Source organism: Odocoileus virginianus, chromosome 17, assembly GCF_023699985.2.
Source record: "Odocoileus virginianus isolate 20LAN1187 ecotype Illinois chromosome 17, Ovbor_1.2, whole genome shotgun sequence".
NCBI lineage: Eukaryota > Metazoa > Chordata > Mammalia > Artiodactyla > Cervidae > Odocoileus > Odocoileus virginianus.
Genome location: NC_069690.1, coordinates 44,926,278 through 44,952,211, shown reverse-complemented (window position 1 = coordinate 44,952,211; position 25,934 = coordinate 44,926,278). Strand labels below are relative to the sequence as shown.

Below are 25,934 nucleotides of genomic sequence, written 5' to 3'. Positions count from 1 at the left end.
ATCAGGGCAATATGGGCCAAAAAGACATGTCCCCCTATCCTATTTCCATTTATGCTTGAGTTAAAAAAAACACCTTCCACTTTATTGCTTCTCAAATTTTGATTTTAAATATACATGCCCTAAAGGTGGTAACTGTGCTTACTTTGATCATCTTCAATATTTCAATGCACACAAAATTGTTTAGCATTTTCTGGGGACAAAACCTTGAGATATCACATCCTCGAATGGGACCATCTATGTGAACGGTTTATTTGGTACAGGTCAGAGTGAAATTTGTTCAGGGGTTCCATAAGCATCAAAATGCCTTCACCCCCATCGAAGCGTAGGGCCTAGGACAGAGAACAGCTCTCTTCCTTCTTAGAAGGGACTTTTCCAACAACCCCCAACTCCTTAACGGGTTCCTCACGCTCCGTAAACGAGCCCAAGTCTATCATTCTCTGAGGTTGCTCCAAAGGATTCTGGGAGTTAGGGGCAGGACCAGGGGCAAAAGGAAATGTTGGAGCAAGGCGAACAGCCGGTAAGTTTAGGATTATCCGCCGGTTGCTGAGCGACTTCTCAAATCTTCCTGACCACTTCCATCACTTCTCCCACCTGGTAGGCCCGAGCTCCTAATCCTCCTTCCACGCCCCGCCCCTCAGCTGCTCTACTAGCCAATCATCAGGCGGGTGCTTGACAGACTGGGCCAATCCCAAACACTTCACTTTGAGCGGGAAAGGCTCAGAAACGCTGAGAGAGCGAGGTCGCCTTAACGGCTGGTTCTTGGCCTTGTCTCTAGTGGGTAACAGGTCTCGGAGGACGCCGCCCATTGGCCGGGCAGCGGGCCAATGAGGGGTGCGAAGCCGGAGACGGGCCTCCCAGGAGGGGGCGGGGCGGGCCCGTGCCGGGTCGCGTGCCGGGTCGCGAGCCCCTAGTGGGCAATGTAACGGCCTCTCTCTCCCAGCTCCTGCCCCCGCACCCACAGACCGGCTCCAGGCAGCGCCCCGGGCGGAGGCAGCAGCGGCGGGGTGCGGGTTGAGGGAGCTGGGCCTCGACGCCCCCCCCCTCATCCCCGTACCCCAGGAGCTGTGCCTAGTCCAGGAGGGGCTGGGAGGCCCATGGAGGTGAGCTGCGGAGACCCCCGCACGCCCCCTCACCCCGCAGGCCTGAGGGAGGGACTTGAGGTAACTGGCGGGGACTGTCGGGGTCTCGGTGGCGGCCGGGCTAGGAGGACGGCGACCGTGAGGAGAGACAACGGGCGCGTCCCCGGACGCGTGTCTCTGAAGCGGCCGGGCTGGAGAGGCCGGGTCGCAGGAGAGGAGCCCCGAGGGGGCGCCCGGGCTGAGCCGCGGGGTGAGCCTGGGGCTCGGCGGCCGATGGGGTCAGGGCTTAGGGACGCGCCGCGGGCTGACAAAACTGGCGGCGAGGCGGAGCAGGTGACTGACCGCGACGTGCAGGCTATCGCTGCCTCTCCAACGTCGGGCCGCGGCGGCGCTGAGGCGGAGGCCGACAGGGAGGGCCCGTCGGGGTCCGGCCGGAAAAAGGAGAGGGAACCCCGGGGGCGGAAGCGCGGGGTCCCCAAATGAGTGTTCTGGGAACGGATTCCGTGTGGAGTTAGGCGCACAGCCGACGTAGAACCGTAGAAGCCGTCGTCGGCCGTATCGGTCCGGCTCTGCCCTGCGTGACATGTCTCTCCTGTTTCCTATCCCCGTTTCGTGCAGCCGAAAGTCGCGTTCCGTGGAGGTGCGAATCGCTGCTGGAACCTCAGTGCGGACGCCAGCAGTCGACTAACAGATGTCTTCAACAACGTCATGCTGACGGGCTCCCCTTCCTTCTATGATTGCTACAAATCTCAGGTCCGTTTCTCCACTCTGCCCTTTGTTAGAGGATTTATTCTCCTTCATATCCAACCCTACGCCCTGCCCATTCACGTTGGCGTTTAAATTGCTCCACGTTTAGGACCAGGCAATATTTTAATACCAACTGGTTTTGAAAGCAAATTAAGGAATAGATTTTTCATTGATTCTTGCTTTTGCCCTGTCCTCAGCGTGACATGATGACAGAAATGTAAGAAAATCCGTATTTGCTCAGACCGTAAGATAATTTTCCCTTCCAGCATTTATTGGAAGTCGGTGCAAACATACGTTTGATCATTTAAAGGGGAAATTTTTCTATACTTTTTTATTCTCGGGCTCTAACAATGTCTTAGATGATGTGGTACCTTTTACCTCACCTAAAACATTTAGTTTTGTTAATCGTGTTAAATTAGCTTAGGATAATATGTCATTTTCATTTGAAATTATTTAACCAGCACATCACTGTTGATATTGATATATTTTGAATTATAACAGTGTCCTGGAATAAATAATTTTATTTAATTCACACGACAGCCTTGTATAGTATTATACCCATTGTACAGATTGAGAAACTGAGGCCCAAAGAATTTGACTTGTGCTGTAAGTGACAAAACCCAAGTTGACTCCAGGTCTTTTCACTGCAAAGACCAGCATTCCATTGCTCTCTACAATGTTTACCTGACTACTAAAATTTACTTGGATTTAATTCAGTTGATTAAGCATAGCAAGAATAAAGTGAGACATTTTGCAATTAGCTAGACTAATTAGTGTACCAACCCTAAGCATTCACATATTTAACTTCCAGAAATGTTTTGACTGAAAAGGATCTAGATAGCCACCACATTACTTTAGTTGCTTGTTTTATCCTAGAATATTAAATTTAAATCAATTTTTTTAAAGGATTTAATTTTTCTAATACTCAAATATTTAAAATATAAAGTATACTTGAAATAATACTTTCTCAATATATTTTGTTTCAAATACTGTATACCTCATTTGATATTATATAATCTGAAAATGCTCATTTTGTATAAGCAACCCTTTCAAAAAGATGAACAATTATTTGTATCACTTTGGATACTTCACACCTAAGAGAGAGTTAGGTTGGGCCTGTCATAAAAACTTCAGAACTGAAGGAATAAAATTATGAAAGGTTCTAACCATAACAGTCTTTGTAAAAGTTACTGCCAACTAACAGAAATTTTGGAAAGACAGTTTTTAGTGGTACTTTTAGCAAAATCTCTTCTGTGCCTCAGTTTCTCCAACTTCAGAATAGTCAGCAAAATAATAAGCTATAAACAAGAAAATTATAATATGTAGGTTTCAAATAGAATTCATAACTAGAATTTAACCAAATGGCTATAAAATGTTTGATATTTGTAAAGATTTATGATTAGATGATACTAATTTTCATATATTATTGGTATAAACTCAAGTGAATGTTTAAAATGTTATTTTTCAGTTATCATGTCCATGAAGAACAAAAATTTAGGAATATTTTGATCTAAACATGTTTCATCTCTTTTCACATCAATTTTGATTGAGAATAAAAGCAATTAGAAAATATTTTTAACCAGGATTATGTACCTTCTATATTTATAAGAAAATAACGTTTTCTACTTGTTTATGTCTGGATATTTATAGCTATTACATCTCGGGTTTTAGTAGCTCCTTATTTGGAGAGTTAAAAATTGTGAATCTGTATTTTCAGACTATTTTAAGTATTTAAAATTTGAGGTGCAGTATTGTCATTGTACTTGAATCCCTTTTTTGGAAGGAGACAGGACTTCAAATAATTCATTAAAATCTTAAAACTCAAACCTTTTACCTTATTTACTCAAAATTCATTATAGAAGTATAAAGAAAAAAAATGAACTCATTTTTTTCTTCTAACTATAATATCTTTAAATTTCTTAAGATAAAATATTTTTTGTATTGTCTCATTTTTATACTTCCTCTTGGAAATAAACTAAACTGAAAATTAAAGATATTGTTTTCAAAGGCCCTAGTGTAGGAGTAAGATGGCCTTGAGTTGGGTTTTAGTTTTGTGACCTCGTAGCTCAATAATTTGTAGCCTCATTTTTAAACCCATTATAAAACACCCATTTTCTCATTTTTAAAATACAGAGAATATCCATGTCATAAGGTGACTGAATACACTGTGTGGAATTTCTTTGAAAATTCAATGTAAATGTACATTCACTTGTTTTTCACAGATTGGGGGTATTAAGACTGAATTTTGTAAATGATTTATTAAAAATAATACTAAAAATAACACAGCTATGATCCACATAGTGCTCATCTGTTCAAAACATTAAAACAGCAATAATTATAGGTGTTCGTGTCCTTTCTCAGGGATAAGCAACAGCTATTGGACAGGGGCCAGATCTGCTCAGTGGCTGTTTTTGTAAACAAAATTTTATTGAAATAGCCACAGCCTCTAATTTACACATTGTCTATAGTTGCTTTGGTGCTAGGAGTTTCAACAGAGACCTTAACACAGTAAACCATAAAATATTTATTATCTGACACTTTATAGAAAAAAATTGCCAACTCCTACTGTTAAAGTAAGCTTAAGTGGCTAAGTCTAGATTTGTCTCCCAACTTTTACACATGTATTATTTCCTCAGATTTCTTATTATTTCACTAATATTCTGTAATAAATGTAGTTTTGATTGTATCTGATATACAAACATGCCTTTAAAATTTCAGAATGAAGATAGTGTTGACCTAAGGCAGACCTGTGCTCCACTTTCTTCATCAACGGAATATGCAAGTTCTGTAGATTCTTCACTTTTCTATGCACCATGGTCTACATATGGAGATGATATTAAACAGCCCTCTAATTCTCAGATCAATGTAAAGAACAGGTAAATTAATAAATTAGATTTCTCAGGCTAAACAAAGTGTTCTTAAGTTTGAGTATGTGGGACCTAGTTGTATTAGCTCTTTGTTCCCTATATCAGTATTTTTATGTTATGACATTGTAATTTTGTTTAATCAGACTTCTAGGAAATCATAAAAGTTATGTGTCTATAATTTTTTATTGCTACTTTATTTCATTAATTAGAAGCAATCCTGAGTACATCTTAAGTTCCTCTTTCTAAAGATAGCATATAAATGAGTTATAATTTTTCAATCTATTTTTTAATCCAGTTCTAAATTTTCAGTAATTCTTGCCTTACAAGTATACAACAAACAGGATTTTATCAAATGTAAAATACTTATTTTCTATTCAGTTCCACTAATAATGAGGGCTAACTCTATGTCAGATTCTCTCATATTGGGGATATTAGAATTAACATGGCAAATATTATTCCTGCCTTTATAGATCTTACAGTAATGGTGATGATTATGATAACTTGCCAGGCACTGCAAGTGCCTGGTACTGCAAGGTAAGGTCTAAAGGAAGAAGTATAAAATATTATGGGAGCTTATTGCAAAGAGAAGCTTAAAGGAGTGACACTACCTTTATATTAATTATAATAAGGGAACAGTTAAAAGAGACTGATGTGTCTTTACTAGGAAATAATTATTTTTAAAATCTACTAATTAAGTGTTAAAATTTAGAAATTAGTTTTAAGTTCTCTAAAATAGATTTTATTAGGTAGACTACATAACTCCACACAAAAAAAGCATTTTTTTTAGTTAATATATGTTCATTGAAAAACTTCAGACTTTATAGAAATACATAAAGGCAAGCAGAAGTTTACCTTTACCCTGCCTTTCTACCTTCCAGTAAAAACTATTAACAGTTTGGTATATATTACATTGAATATTTTTCTAGATATATGCTAACATTATTATACAAAAAGTTTATATCAAATCTTTTTGAAATAACAAGATGTAGTGGGAAAAGTATTAGACTTGTAGGTAGACCATTTATTGAACAAGTACATAGTAAAGCATGGCAAATGATAAACCTTTGCAAAGTTCAAGTTTTTTAATATCATGATTGTTTATTCAGTTTAGTGATTACTGATACTGTACCTTTCCTTTTTTATGAAGATCAATGAAATATTTGAATGTTACGCAAGTATAAGGTATTTTTATTTCTGAAATGTCCTAACACTATGAAATGTTAGACATAAAATATTAAAAAACAAGAAGTTACAATTTAAAAACAACATATTACTTCTAGGAACAAATTACCCAAAATCCATAGAGGTAAAAAGGGACCAGTACATCCATATCATTGTTGTTTTTTACATTTTGTTTTGTTTAGATAGTGTTGGTCACTAGGTAGGATTTGATCTAGATGGAGCACCAGTCACTTCTTTGGCAAAGACTTAGGGATAGCCCCCAAATCTTTTACAGTTAAGGGACAACTGCTGCATTCTTGTGATATTTAGGATGACCATATCACTGTACTTTTAATCCAACTTTTAGTATAAGAGTCACAAAAATAGAGTAGCAGGTTCATATGGTTTTCAAATCACGAATGAAAAAACTTAGCAAGTGTCCATGTAATGATGTATAACAGGACTAGACATGCTTTCAGAAGCAGCCATGGTACCAATCATGTCTATAACATCATAGATTAGAGATTTATATCTTGGTCACCTAAAATGAATAGCATGCGTTTTGGAGAAATAAGAGGTAAGCATTCATTGAGAACTAGACATAAGATTTGGAATGAAGGAGAAATATTTATGTAGGATAAACACTATGCTAAAGTGGAAAATATTCTTGAGTTCCTATTCCCTCTTTAGTTGAAATGAAGGTATAGAGTTAATCCAGATATTTTATAGAAAAATAAGTCAGAATAAGTCTGGAAAAAGAAATCAATATATTATGTTTCAATATGAGCAAAATAATTTACATGTGATATTCATTTATTTTTAGGATTCAAACAGAAAGAAATGACTACGGTAGTGAAACAGACTTATATGGACTTGTGTCTAACATTTTGGAAGAACAAGATAAATCACAGCCATACTTTGCTGAGGGGTTAGTATATTATATAACCTATAAAGTGTGTAATAAACTTTTGAATTCCCAGGTACTAGGTCTTTAACTTTTATTTTTAAGAGAGGATCATCTGACATTCGACATCATAATTCAGATATTTGTTTCTAGGAGCCTTGATTTTCCTGAGGTGCTTGCCATACAATTGAAAGTTTAATTTGCTATTAAGAACTTTCATTTGAAAAATCATTTTTCCATAATTCAAAGCTATTTCCCTTGAGTTCATGAGCTAAAATTTGGCTTAAAGAGTATAAATTCTATACCTCCAAAAATAAAACTATCATTGCTTCTCAGTAGAAATATGTATGGATTTTATTCATATAGTAAAAACTTTTAAAGTACGCATTAATTGTTTTACTTGAGTGTAAAAGCCATATTATCCAGATTCCCTATTTCATAAATAGGGAAATATGTAGCATACATCTAACCAATGAAAATGTTTTCATTTCAATGAGAGTACATCTTTTTTAATTACAAAAATTGTGGTCAACAATACTTTTGTATTAACCTTATATAATAATGTAAGAAAAAACTTATCTGGTTTCTACTTACTATATGTAAACCGTTCATATAAGACTATGCAATCACCAGCCTCAGGCTTTAGTTTGTGTCTCCTCAAAAAGTATACTGAAGACATATTAAGACTAAAATGTGTATTTATGCAGCATATAGCACATTTTAAGTGACAGAAAGTTATTTGGATGTAATGGCAGCTTATAAGCCAAAGTTGGAAAGGATTAGAGAATAGTGAATGGGGCAATATAAATGTTTTGAAAGCCTTTCCTCCCTTCTCCACTAAGGAAATAAAGACTTTTAAAATCTGAATTGTAATTAAATATATTTGCTTGTTCTAGGACCTGTTCCTCCAATTTAAAGTCAGTTTGGCCAATGAACACAAGCAGATTTGCAGATCACCATGACCTCTTAACAGAAACCAAAAGGCCAGTAGATACAGCCATCTCTCAGCAAGCTTTTTATACTGGTGAATCTGTGTCAGCAGTGGAAAAGCAGTACCTGCATAACAGTAATCTCATACCACAACAAAAAATAGATGAACTTTATCATGGATTCACTGGTTTAGACCTTGAAGAACAATGGATGTACCCCTCACGAAGTGATCATTCTAACTGTTACAATATTCAGACAAATGATACAGCTAAGACAGCATTTCAAGAATATCCATTTATCAAAAATTGTTTTACACCACAAACTGGTCTGTCTGACATCATGAAAGAATCAGGAGTTGATACTTACTCTTATGGAAGAGAGAAAATATGTGCTAAAGGTCTTGAAGCACCATTACAGCAAAAGAGGGCAGAGATATTTCTTTCCCAATTTAATAGGTACAGTGAAAATCCAGATTATTGTAGATACCCAGAATATGCTCATCCTAATAAGGCTAAGCTGAGTAAGTGTTTGAATTTTAGTGTCCAAGATAGTAAAAAATTAGCTAGTGCCACACCTGAAGCACCAACTGTAGAAGCAGACACCTACACCAAGTTATTTCAGGTAAAACCAACAAATCAGAAAAAAATGGAGGAGACAATACCTGACCAGCAGAATTTCACATTTCCAAAAACTACACCACATCTGACAGAAAAACAGTTTGGAAAGGAAGCAGCATTTACTGCTGATTTTGGCTTAAAATCAGAATATGGACTAAAACCTCATACAACTTGTCCAGCTAATAATGATTTTGCTAATGTCACAGAAAAACAACAGTTTACTAAACCTGACCCCCCAAATTCTGAGTATTTTAAATCAGTGAATTTACTAGCAAATTCAGCAACATCTTCAGGAGGTATCAACTTAAACAGACCAACATGGATGAATGTCCAAACAAAAAATAACACTCCTATTCTTTATCGAAATCAAGGTAACTTGATGAAATTAAATTCTCATTTAAGTGCAGCTTCAAAAGGTTCCAACCAGTCTTCAGATTTCCCCCAACTATCATCTACAAATTTAACCCCAAATAGCAATTTATTTCAGAAGTATTGCCAAGAAAACCCTTCAGCATTTTCTAGTTTTGATTTTGGTTACAATGGTGCAGAAAGAATCCAATCTGTCAATCACATGGAAGGACTGACAAAGACTGGAGAAGAAAATCTCTTTGAATCTGTTACCGATAAAAAAATAAAGCAGCCAAATGGATTTTGTGATAACTATTCAGCTCAGCAGTATGGGATCATTGAAAATGTAAACAAACATAATTTTCAAGCTAAGCCCCAAAGTGGACATTATGATCCTGAGGAAGGGCCAAAGCATTTAGATGGCTTATCTCAAAATACATATCAAGATCTGTTGGAGTCACAGGGTCATTTTAATAGCCACAGACAAGGAAGTGGAGACAGCAATGTTAATAGCCGTGTGAATCGCACACAGGCGTCATGTTTTTCTAATAATTATATGATGGGAGATTTAAGGCATAATCAGAGTTTTCAACAACTTGGTTCAAGTGGGTTTCCACTAAGATCCACTCATCCATTTGGCCATTCAGTTGTTCCACTGTTGGATTCATATGATTTGTTTTCTTATGATGACTTAAGCCATTTATACCCATATTTTAATGATATGATGTATGGTGATAATTCCTTTTCTGGTTTCGTGCCAACTTTTGGATTTCAAAGACCAATTAAAACCCGCAGTGGACCAGCCAGTGAACTTCATATTCGTCTAGAAGAGTGCTATGAACAATGGAGAGCATTAGAAAAGGAGAGAAAAAAGGTAATACAAAACTGTCCATTTAGGCATAACTTAGTATATCCCCTTTGCCTATTTTCATTTTGTTTACCCTAGTGTAGTTTAAGAAAGAGTACTTATTTTTAAGTTGAATTCTATAATGTGTAGTATTTGTTAAGTCCATGACTATACAGAATTAATTAGGTGACTTAAAGAGACTAAAAATGCTTGGGGCTTAAAAATTTTTTTAAGTTTATTTGCCTGTTAGGTAGACTTTTTCCTTAATGGGTTGAAAGTTTATTTATTTGAATTTTCTAAGTATTAAACTCTTGGAGTGTTCAGGTATTTTATGCATTAAGTGTGACAGAAAAGTACATGGTATTGTGGTTTATATTTATTGCCTTTTGATACCAAAACAATTTTTATCTAAAGGAGAAATTTTCAATTTTCTTTTTAGGCCCATAAGAAATATTATTCATGATTGAGTAATATTTAGAAAATTTAGTATCTAAAAGTTATATAATTTTTTTACAGACTGAATTGGCCCTTGCGAAGAATTATCCAGGGAAAAAAGTGTCCAGTACTAACAATACTCCAATTCCACGGCTGACCTCCAACCCATCTAGAGTTGATCGGTTAATTGTGGATGAACTTCGAGAACAAGCCAGAGTAAGCTGTGAAAATATCTAATAGCAGATTTTTTTTAACTGTTTGATAAAATTTTTAAGTGCCTTAGCAAGTTAGAGTTCTGAAGGATTCTTATATCACATTTATGTGTAACTCTCTGAAATGTATTCTTTCCCATGTTTGGACCTAGAACTATTAGTTATTTCAGAAAGGGAAAATAGCCCCACTCAGTCATTAAAATAGTAAGTTTAGTAATCTCAGAGATTCCTCTTCAAGAAATCCAGATTAGCAATGGAACTAATCCACAAAAGAAAAAAAAATTTTTAAGCAAAAACCATTTTGAATATTATTTATAGGAAAAGTCCCATTTCTTAATCACAAACATTTGTTTTCTAGCTTCACGAAAAAGCTTTGCTTATATTATACAAGGTAGTACATTAATAGGAAATTACCTATTTCATTTTCTTGACCCTGTTCTCTTGAGTTATTTAACAAACATTAAGTATATCTAGCAATGTATTAATTACTAATAAACTGAAGTATTTAAGTATATGCATAATTTTATAAAATAGCCTTATTTTGGAAAAGTAGTATATCACTTCAGATCAAATGTAAAGAATCTTGATGTTAATTAAAAATTATTTTCCTATTATCTCCTTTGTAATTTCAGAATTTTCTAAGCAACTGTAATAGAATAGGGTAGTTTTTTCTTTCTCACCTTCCTCTTTTAAAAACTTCTATTTTCTGGTACTTCCCTGTGATCCAGTGGCTAAGAATCCATGTTCCCAATGTAGGGGGTCCTGGTTCCATCCCTGGTCAGGGAGCTAGATCTCACATGCTGCAACTAAGAGTTCTCATGCTGCTCTGAAGATTCAATATGCTGAGTGCTGCAACTATGACCTAGTGCAGCCAAATAAATAAACAAAATAATTTTTTAAAACTTCTGTTTTCCAAGTAAAATCTGATAACAATTCCTAGGAAAAGGCATGCAGTGAAACAGATTGCATCTATGATTGAATAAAAGCCATTTAAGGAATTAGAAAAAATCAGCACAATAGAGTCTTTATTTTATTGATCATTGGTTTCTTACCTATACCATGCTGTCTTTAAAATACAGACATGAAATACTTCAATGGAAAAATATTGATTTTTACCTAGCTTTCAGCTTTGATCAGTTGTAATTTTTAATCAAATTCATAAATTTGTACAATGGAATTTATCAGTGGTGTGGTCAGATATAGCCAAATGTTATAAAAACTTATGTCTTTTTTTTTTAAACTCCCAAGTTAAAATTTTTCTCAGTAATGCATTTCTAGGCAATAAATCAAAGAATTGCTAATGTGTTAAGAAATATACTTTTTTCAGCCTTACTTAGGCTTCACCCTAGTTTAGCATATTTATAGCTGTTGTAATTTTGTTTATATTTAGCAACATTAGACTAGTAATATACAAAAGGCAAAAATATTTTTATGTGTACTACTTCTAGTTTGCTGGTTTTATAGAATTCTGAAAAAAATCTTTTAAGTTTATTAAAAATCACTTGTGTAAATTTTTTCTTTACACTTATTCAAAATGACTATCTTATTTTAAAAATATATAATTTGTAGTTCACTGTGGTATTTTTTTCTTGTGTTGTCTTATTTTCCCCCTCAAGAACTGGCTGGTTGTACAGTTGGGAGGAAAATATTTATTTATTTATTTATTTATTTTGGCGGGGGGGGGGGGGGGGTAGGAAAATATTTAATACCTGTACTCTTGTGTTTTCTCCATGGGCTTGAACTGGCATTGACTTATACCAAAGAAATTTGGTAGGAGTGTGAGGTTAGAGGCATTCATTCAGGTGCTTATTAATTGAGAGGTATTTTTCTGCTCTTTCCAGTTACTGAATTATATGAGTTTTAAATCATTTGGCTCCCAAAGGCAGTCACTGTATTTATTAGATGTTCAAATCCTATCTACTCTAAAGTTCTCCTTCCTTACTTCTTCCAAGTTTAGAATTTGAAATTTTAGGCATATACAGCTATGAAACATACTCCCCTTACAGATCTAAGATATATAGTGCCCTTTTTTAAGCTTAATTAACCAGAAGATTCTTCTACCACCAAAAGATTAAGACCTCCTAATTTTCCCTAGCAATTTTGACACATATAGGATTTATTTTGTTACTTCAGCATAAATTTAAGTCAGTATTTTCTGGATTATGGACTCCTTAAAACTAACACTAGCCAATATTATTTCTGACTTCCAAAAGGGAGAACATTGAAGGCCCAGAAGGGAATTGTTGAGGTCAAGATTAATCAGATCTAGAGATTGATTAACCCTTTTTAGCTCAGTTTTTTTCTTTTAACTACAGTAACTCCTAATAATGCTCTTTTGGCAGGCTATTCTGTTTACCAAAAAGAATGTCAGATTTTATATTTGCACTTACTATTAATAATATGGATATATTTGAATGTTTGACTTTTTCATTGTTGCTTATTCTCAGTAATTGACTACTTTTAAACCGTCTAGAATTAACATAAGTGCAAAAGACGGACCTTTCATCTTTGTTTCCCCCAGCATGGTGTCAGGATATAGTAAGCTAGTGAAGTGAAAGTTGCTCAGTCGTGTCCAACTCCTTGCAACCTTATGGACCATACAGTCCATGGGATTTTCCAAGCCAGAATGGGATGGGTAGCCTTTCCCTTCTCCAGGGGATCTTCCCAACCCAGGGATGGAGCGGGGGGCTCCTGCATTGCAGGCAGATTGTTTACCAACTGAGCTATGAGGGAAGCCTAAGCATTTACTTATTACTGAATGAACATTATTCCTCTCATCTCTATTCTGCTTCATTGAAGATTTAAGTTAATGACAGGGCAATGTAGTTAAATGCCTCATCAAAATTTAAAATGTTTCCCTCAGGTTGTGACTCTACTGGGCAAAATGGAACGTCTTCGAAGCTCTCCCCTTCATGCCAATATCTCTACAGCTCTTGATAGACACTTGGAGTCCATTCACATTGTACAGTCACGTAGAAAGGATGAAATTGTTAATGCTTCAAATCGGCAAAGGCAAGGAGTTCCCAGATGCCAAGATGACAGAGGTACAAACATTAATGCATATCCTTTTGATAAGGCAGAGTTAATTTGAATGTTAAAAAAATCAGATTCTGAAGTTAAAATGGTTGAATTTCTAACATTTACACTTATCTAAAGAATAAATTGTTAAATGGTGCCTACATAATGTACTCCAAAAGTGAAAATGAAAATACTTTTATCTATTTTGCTAATTTTACCCATTTAATTGTAATAACTCTGTCAAAGTGTGTTTTCTACCCAAAGCATAGTCATGGTCATACAAGTCAGAAATAAAATAGAAGTATAACACTTTTTTTTACATAAGTATTTATATTTAAGGTATAACACTTTTAAATATTAAGTACTTTGATTAGCTCAGTCAATAGCCATCTTTCTTTTATAAAAATTAATGTTTGATCATTTAGTAGCACAGACTGGGTTTTATAAAAGTTAAGGAGTACTTAAATGATATTTAATTTGAACTGACCACAAATGTTTCTTTTACAGATGTTTTTGCGCTTGCTTCAGCAATTAAAGAGATGTGTGTAGCTACTCGGAAAGCACGTACTACCCTGTGGTGTGCACTGCAGATGACCTTGCCAAAAACAGCCAGTACAGCTGGCCAAACAGATGTAGAAAAGGCTTTACAAGATATAGTAAACTGTGAAGATAAAGTCCATGAAAGCCTAAATAGTAGCAATCCAATGAACCAGAGAGGTGAAGCAAACAAACATTAAGGAGATGGCAGCAGAAAGAAGATTAAAAAGCTGATAAGTAAATGTATCAAGACATGCTAAAAAATTTTAATGAACTTGTCAAACTTGAAAATTTCATTACATTAATTGTCTTTCAGATTTAAAGTTAATAATACCTTAATGAAGTCTAACTTCTATTTAAAAATCTATTTGGAATGAATCAGATGTAGTTGAAAGTGAGTCAAACGTAAAGTTGACTATTCTAGGGCAACTAGGAATTCCCAGGTAGTCAAAGATAACAAGTTTAAATTTTTCCTAACAGCTGAAATATTGCTGAAACTCATTCTGCAGTGCAGGGAAATGCAAATATGAAATTCTTCTAGAAGATAGGTTTCATTTAGGTCTGCCTTAGTAAGTATAATTCCAAATAATGAATCTTAAGTGACTGTAACCCAATTATGGCTACAGTCTAGTAACCAAAACAAGTTTTGATTGTGATATAAGAATGTTTTCCTTACAAAACTGGATAATACCTAGGGAACATAGGAAAGAAGGATGAACCCAATATTCATGTACAACTTTAATATTTAAAATACTACCATATTTATAAATTTGAAATCTTAGTGCCTAAGTATTTGGAGGGAAGTGCATCTGATTCTCCTAAATTAGTGATAAAAGTGCCAGTGTAAAAACCATGCAAGTTACTGAATATAAAACCTGTTCAAATCATTTGTGTATATTATTTAAATTTTAATTACACTATCAATTATTAAATATTTCCAGTTTTAAAGTATTTTAATTGAATCAAAAAACAAAACATTTCCTTTACCTGGATATTTTAGACTTGATGCATAACTAAAATAATGACTATTGTTTTAATACCCTTAGTTTGCTGCCTTTTTGAGGGTATCACGAAGTTCTAAAATGTATTTTTTTAAGGTTAATCTTTAACTAGTTTAGTTTGCAATTGGTTCGTGTATATTTTGTGTAGTTGTGTTCATTAGTTTGCTTCTGAATTTTTTTAAAAGAGCTCTTGAAAGCTTGGCTTTTTCTGTTTCTCATCACTTAATATCTTTGTATGGAACCCAAGTAATTTATTCAGTAATATGAAATGTTGGTATTATGTGACTCAGAAGATCTTGGGTTTTAACATTTCTAGCATGAGTTAAACTATAATATAATGTACTGATGAAATTTAATTGAACCACCCTTGACTAGAAACACTAATGTTTTAAATGTTGGTGTTTTTCTTAGTTTTAGAAATCCTGGTATTAAAAAAAAAAAGAGTGTAATCACACCACATAAATTTTCTTTAGATGACGTGCGGAAGAAACTGATTGAGAATGCAGGAGTAACTGTAGGGAGAAACATTTTGATCACTGAAATGCCTTAAAACTACCCAAATGAATTACATTGAGGGTAGGCAAATAAAATAGATCATCCCACCACAGTCACTGCATAGAAAGTGGTTAAGTTTGATATAAGACATGTTGGATGTTATGGAAACAAATATTGTACTGAATTTAGTCTCTCAAGAAAAATAAATTGCTTTGTTGAAAATAGTTTTTTTTATGAGTTTGTATTAGTTTCTAACATTGAGTCATTTTTCAGAAAACCAGTTAAATTTCATTTAACTGATAAGAATTGGTGCTAAGTTTTAAACTTCATTATTAACACAAAAATAAATGTTGGTAGATAATAAACCAACACCATTCAGATTTCCTTGGATTTAACCTGACCTCCTTCAAATAAGAAATTTTTGTTCTGCCTTTGTGTTAATCCAGGAAAACCATAATAAAACTTCCAGGGAAACTTTTACATACAGTGGTCAGAAATGAAACACTATTAACAAAAAAACACACAACAATTATTTGAAATTTTGTTAATCAAGTCATGCTGCAGATAACTCTCAAATTAGTTGGTTGTCCCTTTCTACTGAATACCCTCTAATGGATGGTTCTTATGTATATACTTCTGAATTACAACTTATGAAAGTGTTCTAAAAGTTATAACAAGATTTAGTTTGATCAAACTGATGCTCTCATCATTTCTAATCTAAAAGAATTTGGAATACTCAATTTTTAATAGAAAAAGCAGTTTTTTATAAAGGTGGTTGAAAATTTAGGTACCTTGAATTATACCACTGTCTTTCCCACTTGAATAGTCTGGTACTGTAAGGTTTTAGAAGGTTGGGGAATTAATGACTGAAATTCCAAATTTGGCCTAAAATGTCCATCATATCATAGAAAACACAGTTGTTTAAAATTTGCCTGTTCCAATATTGAATGTTTTAGACATAAAAGGTTTATTAGCACCTGAGTTAAGTGGATAACCTTGAGTGAGTGAGTGAAGTCGCCCAGTCATGTCTGACTCTTTGTGACCCCATGGACTGTAGCCTACCAGGCTCCTCCGTCCATGGAATTTTCCAGGCAAGAGTACTGGAGTGGGTTGCCGTTTCCTTCTCCAGGGGATCTTCCCAACCCAGGGATCGAACCTGGGTCTCCCGCATTGCAGGCAGACGCTTTACCATCTGAGCCACCAGGGAAAACCATGGATAACCTTACTCAAATCCTAATAAGTTGATCTTTTTCTTCTGTTTAGTTCAGGTGTACATTTAACTGTGACCTAGTTAATAGAGTCCTGGAAGAATGAACTGACTACTCTTAAGACAGATTGAAACTACTACCCTTCAGGGTCTATGGATATAACCTGACTCTGCTTCAGAGACCAAAATCAAGGTGAAAACAAACCAAAAATCCCAAATAAGGGTTATTAAAACAGGCTCTCTCACATGCCATCTCTAGCCACAGCCACATATAAAACTAAAATGCCAGCAGTACTCAAGAGATTTCAAAGCCAACCTACTGTCCAAAAAAGAAGGTAATCTTTCTGATCTCCTAATATCCAACCTCACAGAAAGGAAAACTGAGGCAGAGAACTTATGGATTCCAGGAAGAGGGTCTACTAGCAGAAGAGATTATTGGGCTAATCAAAACGTAAGTAAAATTCAAACACATTCCTAAGGGACTATCCACACAGAAGTCACTTCCAGCTGGAAGGAATCAGAATAAATCAAGATACTGATTTAAATAGTTTATTTTTTAAAAAGCTGGTTATTTTTTAAAAAATTTTTACAATGACACGGTTATAGGAGTGTATAGAGGTGACACATCATTTCCTTAACCATGTTTTTTACCTTCTGTGGAACAGTAAAAATTTTTGTTAATCTCATAGTTAATGGTATAAAACAGAGGTCAGCAGACATTTTCTCTGAAGGGCCAGGTAGTAAGTATTTTACACTTTATAGGTCACATAAGGTCTCTGTCGCATGTTCTTTCTTTTAACAACCCTTTAAAAATGTGTGATCCAATGTGCTCGAACCATACAAAAACAAACGACCAAATTTGACAGTAGTTTGCCCAACCCTGGTATAATGTATCTACTTTCTGTCTTGACAGAGAAATTGCTCTCTTCAGGCTTCTTGACAGTCTGCTTCCTGAAGTAGAGAAAGGGCTACTTACAACCAAATGTGGTTTGTGACAAAAGTAGAAATGGAGGAGAGTTCCTACTCACTTTCAACTCTCCCAAGCAGTTTTTCCATTCACTCACTCATTCAATAAATTTGCTGAGCACCTACTATGTACACTCTTAAATATCTTTGTGTTAGCAGAGATTTTCAGTGTTTTTTCCTTCAAAGGGTTTCTCTAAACCTGTAATTATCAGGTCCTTGTATTAGGGCAGATCAGGGTTAAAATCTCTACTAGCATTCAAGAGAATTCATGATTATAAAAAAATGAATCTAGCTAATGATGATTCCCTGCACTCAATACTGACACATCCTTCTTAAAATCACAGCCTAGATGAGGAAAAATATATAACTATCTCTTACTAAAAGAAACTTTGTTTCCTATCATAGGCTGAAACTTAAAAAAAAAAATCTCATATGCAGAACATCCACCAAATAACCTTTTCTTATTTTCCTATTTTGTTGCCATGTAACATAAAAGTCGATCCGGGTAGGGCTCTTCATTAGCTTCCTATTTCAGCCATAAAACCATTTATTTAGATGTGAATAATATTTCTGAAGCAATTGACACTCCTATAATTCATCTCAGGGAAGGAGTGGTCATGATTCAGCTCCTTCAGGACAAAAACTCAGCTTTCTGAATATTCCTGCTGTTTATCCAAGGTAAGGGAAGACTTTTTAAAGTGGTCAAAAGGAGTACAGGACTTCAGTATTAAAATATAGAGGCTGTCCCCATCCCAGATCTTTGGTTCAGACATCAGCTACAATAACCTGATTACCCACACCACACAGAGACATGGCACATTTTGTAATTAGCTAGAATTGTGATTTTCCTTGTGACCATGTAAACAAAAGGGGAAATGCCTTGGGAAACTACCTGGCAATGTTCTCTCATTTCTCTTAAATACACAAATGCACAACCAGGTCTCCCTTTGACCAAGTTCATTAGGAGAAATAGAGTGGACCAAGGTTATCGCTTTCGCTCCCCTCTTTGTGTCCTTTTCTTTTCCTTTTCCTTGCGTTCCTGCTTGGCTAGTTTGTCTCTCTCCCTCTGCAGCTTGTCCTGTTCCTTCTTCCTCTGGGACTCATCCCGAAGCGTGTCTCGCTCCAGTTTTCGGGCATTGAGGACATCTTCCACATTGGTGTTTCGGAACAGAGCTACAGGTGAGTTAAGGGATAAGGGTCCAGGTCACACAGGTCTCAACTCCTGCTCTCCTCATTCAGGCCAAGTTTCAAATACTCTCTATCTATCCCGCATCTTTAAAAACAAACAAACCAACTTTATGTTTATCTTTAGTCCAATGGAAAATCCTACAACTGCCATTAGTAAAAAAAAAAAAAATTGAATAAAAATTTCATTCAGACTTGCCTAAATCTGAGTATAAATATTTTATAAAAGAAAGAAATTTCATTCTAGAATAAGTACTCATATCATTCAGTGGCAGAATATTGTTGGCATATCCAGGCTAGTTTTAGTGACTAGAGTATTAAAGTAACTGGCAAAATTTTCCCTTACTCAGCACTATTAAATGCTTGAAGAGTTAAGAAAGTTGTTTAACCTTACCAATTTGCTTCTTTTCCCAGACCACTAAAGCTTAAGTGAAAATCATGTTCTAAAGAAGTAACTTTAACCACAGTTAGAAAATAGATAGCCAAAAAATTTGCCCCTCACTTCTTATGACTTTAAAACATAACCTGTTACTACCAGACAAGCTCCTTTTTACTATTTCCACATAATTTTTTTCTGCTTTAGTGCTTTCTCAGAAAATAACCTCCCTTTCTGAAAATCCACCTTCTCAATAAGCTTCTCATAAGTGCTTTTGTTGGTAGGGACTTTGTATAGCACGTTTCAATTTGTCCATATTTTCACTTAAAGTATTCAGTGCTTTTATTCTCTTTCCAGTGAGTTCCCCAGGTCTTTGAGGACAAGGACCAAGACGGCAATATTATTCTAACTGCTTCCACATTGCTGGGAAACCCAACACTATACACAAGTACAGATTCTCATTTTCCCTTAGAAATCCTTTCTCTAAACTAACCCCTTCACAGTTCATGTCAACATATTTTCTTTGGGGGGAAATTATTGCTAAATTAACTACTTAGCAGTCTAAGGACTGGGGCTCACAATGTTGACCTAACATGTGTTCTTGGAGGTAGAGGGAGCCCCCAGCAATGACAGTGAAATACAAACTGACCCACAAGAAGATCCTATGGAGCAACACCTGGAGATGGACACACAGAAGGATACATTTGTCAGAACCAATGCTCATCGTGGTGGCGCCCGAGTCATCCTTCTCATCCGCTTCGGTGAGTGGCGTTAAGGAAAGTCAGATGTAAAACAAAGGTTAGCAAATCCCATCATGACATCAGAAAACAGTGATTAAGCTGATGGGAAGGAAAGCAGGTTTCATGGAAGGACTCTGACAGGGATGTGATGGTAAATCCAGGAAAGTCACCTTTAGAAGTCTCAACTTGGGGAAGACTGCTCAGAGCTCCTGTAAGATCCTTATCTGTTAGGGTCTGAAAAGAAATTGAAGCTGGTCTGGGTGGACTGCCACATTACCTCGGAGCCAGGGGGTGGTGAGATGACCTCTGAAACAGTGGTTCTCTAAGTGTGGTTCCCAGAACTCCCTAAGAGCTTTTGAGAAATACACACCATTGGGCCCCCCCTCTGTATCCACAAAATCCAAAACTCTGTGGCACAGGGCCCAGCAATTTGTGATTTAACAAGTCCTCCAGGAGAACTACTGCTTAAAATGTTTTTTCTAGCCCAGGAAATGAGATTTTTGTCATTGGAACCCAGTTCTGCCAAACCTAGCAAGAAAAATCACTAGAGAAAACAAGAAGTTGACCCCAAAGAACCTAAGAATTCTTTCCTAACCTAGTGATTAGATAGCAAACATTTCTGATACAACAGCCACTCCATTCAAGCAGGCTCAGTAAGCTAAGTATACCATAAACAAATTTCAGATCCAGGTTTAGAACCAAACCTGGTTTCAGGGAACCAAACCTGTTCCTACCAGCAACACTTTCTTTTTACATAGTCCTCACTCAAATTCCAGGTTTATTTTCGTGTCACTTTTATTAATTACACAGTCACTGGAATATCACTCATTCACCTCTTATTGCCTCCATTCCCTTATCAATTGTGATAAAAATTACAAAGATGTATTTATACACATAACACTGTACTTCATAGAAAGGTATTATACAAATACAAAGAATCATAATTGTATATCAACTATTTCAATTTTTTTAAAAAAGAATCATAGCTAGATCTTATTTTCTGAAAACATAATAAGAAATGGTCCATTCAGGCATTATTTGTTTCACACTCAAGTTTTCAAGAACACATACATTGCAATAGTCCAGTATCAACCATTCCAGCATCATTCCTCATGCCCAACAAGGGCTACATCTCTGCCGTCTCAGAAGAGAATATCAAGCTCTGGGGGGTGGGAGTGGGGGGTGTACTTCCCCGGTGGTCCAGTGGCCAAGAATCTGTGTTCCCAGTGCAGGGGGCTGGGGTTCAATGCCTGGTCAGGGACCTAGATCCCACATGCTGCAACTGAGAATTTTCATGGTGCAACTAGACAAATCTCACATGCAGCAACTAAGACCTGATGTAGCCAAAGAAGTAAATAATTTTTTTTTTTTTAAATAAAGCTATAGAGTGGGATTGGCAACTTCCCAGAGTTCAGTGAAAATCAGCAAAGGCTTTTGACTTGAGCCTCAGGGAATGGCGCCGAGACTCCAGAAAGGATATTCCTCTTCATCTGTCACATCAGCATACTGGGCCAGAAGGGCAGCTTTCCTCTGCTTCTCCTCTTCTGACACCATTCTGGGCTTCACCACGATCTGCGCCTGCTTCTCAATGAGGGTGGCAATGGCCTGGACCTCATCTGGAAGGTGGTGGGAGGGAAGCGGGGGGACAAGGTTTTATGTGAGAGGAAACATGCTTCCAAACCACCAGTCCACCCAGGCAGTGCTTGGAGCAAAGACAACGGCAGCTGCTGACTCCTGAGAGCCCTGGGGTGCAAAGGAGGTGCCTCGGGGGCCAATGAGAAAGGCAAGGAAAGGCCATGCAGGCCAGGCTTTAGGTCTCATATCCATCTTCAATCAGAGCAGCCCTGCTTTTACTTTTATTATATACTGAAGTTCTGCTGCTTTAAGAAAGAAAAAAAAAGTTGAAAAGTATTCCATTAGAACCAGAGAAAATCAAGCCTCCAAACATGCAACTTTCTCTAGTCTCAAACCAGAAGCCTAAGGAGGAATCTAGCATTAACTTAGGCTGGTCTATCCCATGTTGATAATTATGCCAGGTGAAACTTAGATTATTTTAAAAACAAAATTATCTTTTGACTTCTCCATGCTGAAAGAAAGGAGGCAATGATATCAAGCAGTGACTCTCATACCTGGTTGCATATTAGAATCATCCAGGGGAGCTTTTGAAAAAAATAACAATGCCTGGGTCCGCACCCCAAAGAGGTTTATATAATTGGCCCATGGTGCGGCCTGGGCACTGGCACTTTTAAACATACAGCAAGCGATTCCAGTGTACAGCCACGATTGAGAGCCAGCATGTGAGTAGCTCAGAATAGATTCTATTCAAGTTTGGATTTCTGTTTTGAGCTGTCTGTAGCTGATTTTTCATCCTAATGGGATCATCTCTTTCATTTGAAAGGATGGAGGGTTTAGCTAAATAAAGCAAAAGACCAATCACAGTCTGTGTTATGAAATGAGATTATGAAAAGGGTGGGAAAATATAGTTGACCCCACACCTGCAGAGCAAATATACATGGGGGAGTGTAAAAAGGAAAGAGAAAGAAAAAGGCAAGAACCACAGTGAAGATACCCATGGTGAGCTGAAGTGGTAAAATGTAAAAGAAAAGAAAACCAACCTTCAGTTAAAAAGTTAAAACAAGCTGCCAGGTGTTTACCGGTTTAGCTCACCTGAGTGAGGAAAACTAAAGACTCTTAACAACTGTACAGAAAAACTGGTTGGAGGTTAGACGTAAGAACTCCAACTCTACCTTCTTTTTTCACTTTGGTGACAACATTCTGAGTTTCTGACCATCGTTCCACAATCTCCTTGCAGATATTAAGGAGGGAATCTTCTTCCTGGTTGAAAAAGTAGACCAATTAATTTCCTGAGAGCCCTCAACCTAATGCAGACGGAAACGGCAACTCACTCCAGTACCCTTGCCTGGAAAACCCCATGGACAGGGGAGCCTGGTAGGCTACAGTCTATAGGGCCCGCAGAGAGTCCCACACTGAGGGACTTTACTTGCACTGTCTCAGCCTCATCAAATCTACACAAAGGGCAGAACTCCCCAGGCTGGTGATGGGAATAAATCACAGGGCAGGTTTGGGACCCACAGAATAGAAACGAGGATTCTCTGCTGAGGCTCCCAACACAGGGAATCCTATGTGAGTCACAGAAGCCACACCTGCTAGAGCACCCACTCCATCCTGCCAAGCTCCAAAGGAGAGAATTCCCACCAAAATTCAGGGCAGTCCTGAAAAACTTGCTGAGTCAAAATGCTCCTCTATGAAATCTTCCTTGGCCAATATACTCAATTCAGTACATTCTCCAATGTACTCACTGATCTATCATAAAGAGAAGTTAAGTGAGTAGATGGTCTCCTATCCAGCCATCACTCTGTCCATTTTACATAAGCAGACATACTCTGCACACCAATCTTCCTCTTTAGCATGGTATGACAAAAAGGATGTTGGCTTTGGTGTCAGACTTAGTTAAATTCAAATCCAGATCTACGAGCAAGTTTCTTTTTGTAGAAAAAGGCTGGTATATGAAAAGCTGCCATAAAATGTAACACCCTGCTCACTAAGCTCATTGTGATAATTTCATGAGGTATGTAAGTCAAATCATTATAATGTACACCTTAAACTTATGTAGTGCTGTATGTCAATTATATCTTAATACAACTGGAAGAAAAAAAATGTAACATCCTACTTAATGTAATGACCCTACTTAAAATTGCTCACCCTCCATTCTACTCCCAATTCTCTCACAATGCTTCTTTTTATCCTAGCACTAATCATTTTCAAATCCCTAGATAATTTACTAATTATGTTTTTCTTTACTGGAATATAACCCCTCGAGGACAGGGATTTCTGTCTGTGTTGTTCCCTGAAGTACCCTCCAAGCACTTAGGGCAGTGCCTGGCAGAAGAGCTTAATCCATCAATAAAAATTTGAAGAATCAATCAATCAGCATAAGTGCAATCAGAAGGAATAAAGAGGATGACAGGAAGCTTTTCTTTACTGTCATTTTCCCCCAACTATGTATTACTGTTCTTAAGTCTTACCTCAAATTGTTGCTGATAAGCTTCTAAATTCCTAGTAATGAATCCTAGCCCAAAATGGTGACTAATTTGGCTATCTTTTGTTTTTCCTAAAATGGGATTCAGTATAATAGTTGGGAGCTTTTATACCCAGCCCAACTGACTAACAGTAAGTAGCGCTATAAGTGATGTTTGGTGTCTACCAGATTCATTGGCCTTGCTACTCTATAAGGTTTGCTCCCAAGTTGTTTCATGGACAGGACCCCTGTCTCACCATATTGTTCCTGGCCAATTTTTTTCAAAGTTATTTTCTACACAGGAGGGGCTGGGGAAATTACAAGAAAATTAAGTAGGGTTTGTGAACTGGGTGGGGGGTGGGGGGGACGGGAGAAGGAAAGTCACCTTAAAAGTGAGGTTTGTCTTGGAACTTCCCTCGTGGTCCAGTGGCTAAGACTCTGTGCTCCCAGTGCAGGGGGCTTAATTTCTGTCCCTGGTTAGGGAACTAGATCCCACAAGCTGCAACTGAGAGTTCACATGCCACAATTAAAATGATCCCCAAGCCTCAACTAAAGGTCCCATATGCTGCAATGAAGATCAAAGATTCTGTGTGCCCCAAATTAAGACCCAGAGCAGTCAAATATTTATATATTTATATATATATATTTATATTATTTTAAGACTCAATTATTTAAAAAAGTCTCTGCAGTTTATGCAAACAAGAGATACAAAAAACAAAACAAAACCAAATCTGGTCTAGATAACTCTTCTACTAAGAGACTGTTAATAGTCTCAGGCAAAATTCAGGTCTACCTTTATCGGCAGACATACAATTCTAAGTAATGATACAATAAAAAGAACAAGTCAAGGAGCTGTACCAATGAGTACCCAAGTTACTTAAACTTCTTTTTCATGGACTCTTTAGGAACTTCCCAGTGGGAAATTTTTTTAAGGTAACTTAATTTGTTTGCCTCCTATTCTTTCCAATTACAACCTGCAATGTAAGGATTCAGGAAAGGAATTTATTCCTCTGTGTTGTATTTCCAGCAAACTTATGAGTTGCATCACAAGCTGTGTTAAGGCTTTCCCATTTATAGGTCAGTCTCATCAGAGCAAGTTCTGGAATTAAAAAGGGGGCCCTTGCCAGGAGGCCCTAGGACAGCTGCACAAGTGTTAGATTTCAACCATGTTGAAATCAATGAACTGTATTTTCACCAAATAGTGTAAGTAGAGATGAAGGCAGCAGAAACAGTCAGGTTGGAAAAGTGTGGACATCTTGGTGACTTACTACTTACACAGTTTAAAGCACACAGTTCTGAAAGCCTGGATCTGCTTCTAAGAGGCTAAGTATCATGTTTATTTCTCTTAATTAAAACTCTGGTCTCTCTTATTCCTCCACCCACTCCCCCCAATGATTACTGCATTTCTAAATACAGTAAAGGATCGAGCCCAAATTTGCTTCCATTCTGCCTAGGCATGAAAAGACCTCTACTGCCTAAACTGATCTTTTTTGAAATCCTACCTCCAAAACAGGAAACCAAGAGGGTACTTCCTGCGGGCTTTTGTCAGGGGCTCTGCCTCCTAAGGGTCGCAGACATCCCAGAGCACTTAATATCCCCCTCTCAACACTGTCAACGGACGGGAATGAAATTGGTTGTTAGGCGTTTATGATAAAACTCATTTCAATGCCTTTGGAAGAATACTCACCCAGCTGACCCGGCACCTAAGAGGGCCTTGTCCTCAGAAATAAGAGAAAGCCTTTCCTCTCTCTGCACCTGCAACCTTCTGGCTCCCAAAACCCTGGATGAAAAGTAGCTCCCTGTCCCCGAGGCCCAGGGCTCAGAAAATTATTCCTCTTCCAGGTGAGACCACTAGTCCTCTGGGACACTAGGTAGGGGAAAGGTGATACGAAGTACTAACAGGAAACGGTTTAAGAAGCTAAAGGAATGTGTCTAGGCTTCTCACCAGGAAAGCAGAGAGAATACCCTGCAGAGCATCCAGCTTCTCTTCTTCCTCCTCCTCCTGCAGGACACCCAAGATGTAGGCGCCATAAACGGCTCGGTCCACTCCCAGCGCCTCCAACCGTCCATCTAGCCACGATTCAAAGCCGCTGCCCCCTCCATCTCTCTCGCTGGAGGCAGCAGCAGCAACTGCGCTGGGCGCCGCCATCTTGGGGCCAGGGACCTGCCAGCCCCCAGGGCGGCTACCGCAGTGCTTGTTGGGCCGCGCCGCGGGCCCACTGC

At 37.3% G+C, this 25,934-nt stretch overlaps 2 protein-coding genes and 1 non-coding gene across 5 annotated transcripts; 1 reads left to right on the top strand and 2 right to left on the bottom strand.

Moving 5' to 3' along the window:
• The first annotated feature begins 991 nt into the window (after window positions 1-991).
• MEIOC (meiosis specific with coiled-coil domain) lies at window positions 992-15,422 on the top strand. Of its 2 annotated transcripts, none has more exons than XM_020873413.2 (8): window positions 992-1,100; window positions 1,698-1,832; window positions 4,545-4,702; window positions 6,678-6,782; window positions 7,655-9,527; window positions 10,017-10,151; window positions 13,011-13,191; window positions 13,673-15,422. In XM_020873413.2, the coding sequence occupies exons 1-8, from the start codon at window positions 1,095-1,097 to the stop codon at window positions 13,900-13,902; spliced, it is 2,823 nt and encodes a 940-aa protein (XP_020729072.2). In that variant the 5' UTR covers window positions 992-1,094; the 3' UTR covers window positions 13,903-15,422. The 2 variants fall into 2 exon arrangements, with proteins under 2 accessions (XP_020729072.2, XP_020729073.2); XM_020873414.2 differs by having other exon boundaries at window positions 993-1,160.
• A 911-nt stretch (window positions 15,423-16,333) lies between these two features.
• TRNAC-GCA (transfer RNA cysteine (anticodon GCA)) lies at window positions 16,334-16,405 on the bottom strand. Its single transcript has one exon. It is a non-coding gene; the product is annotated as a tRNA-Cys (tRNA).
• Window positions 16,406-16,938: 533 nt separating this feature from the next.
• CCDC43 (coiled-coil domain containing 43) lies at window positions 16,939-25,921 on the bottom strand. Of its 2 annotated transcripts, none has more exons than XM_020873416.2 (5): window positions 25,657-25,921; window positions 22,420-22,507; window positions 21,153-21,288; window positions 19,582-19,693; window positions 16,939-18,544 (listed from the first exon to the last, which is right to left on the bottom strand). In XM_020873416.2, the coding sequence occupies exons 1-5, from the start codon at window positions 25,858-25,860 to the stop codon at window positions 18,419-18,421; spliced, it is 666 nt and encodes a 221-aa protein (XP_020729075.1). In that variant the 5' UTR covers window positions 25,861-25,921; the 3' UTR covers window positions 16,939-18,418. The 2 variants fall into 2 exon arrangements, with proteins under 2 accessions (XP_020729075.1, XP_020729074.1); XM_020873415.2 differs by having other exon boundaries at window positions 19,635-19,693; window positions 25,657-25,912.
• Between the last annotated feature and the right edge of the window lie 13 nt (window positions 25,922-25,934).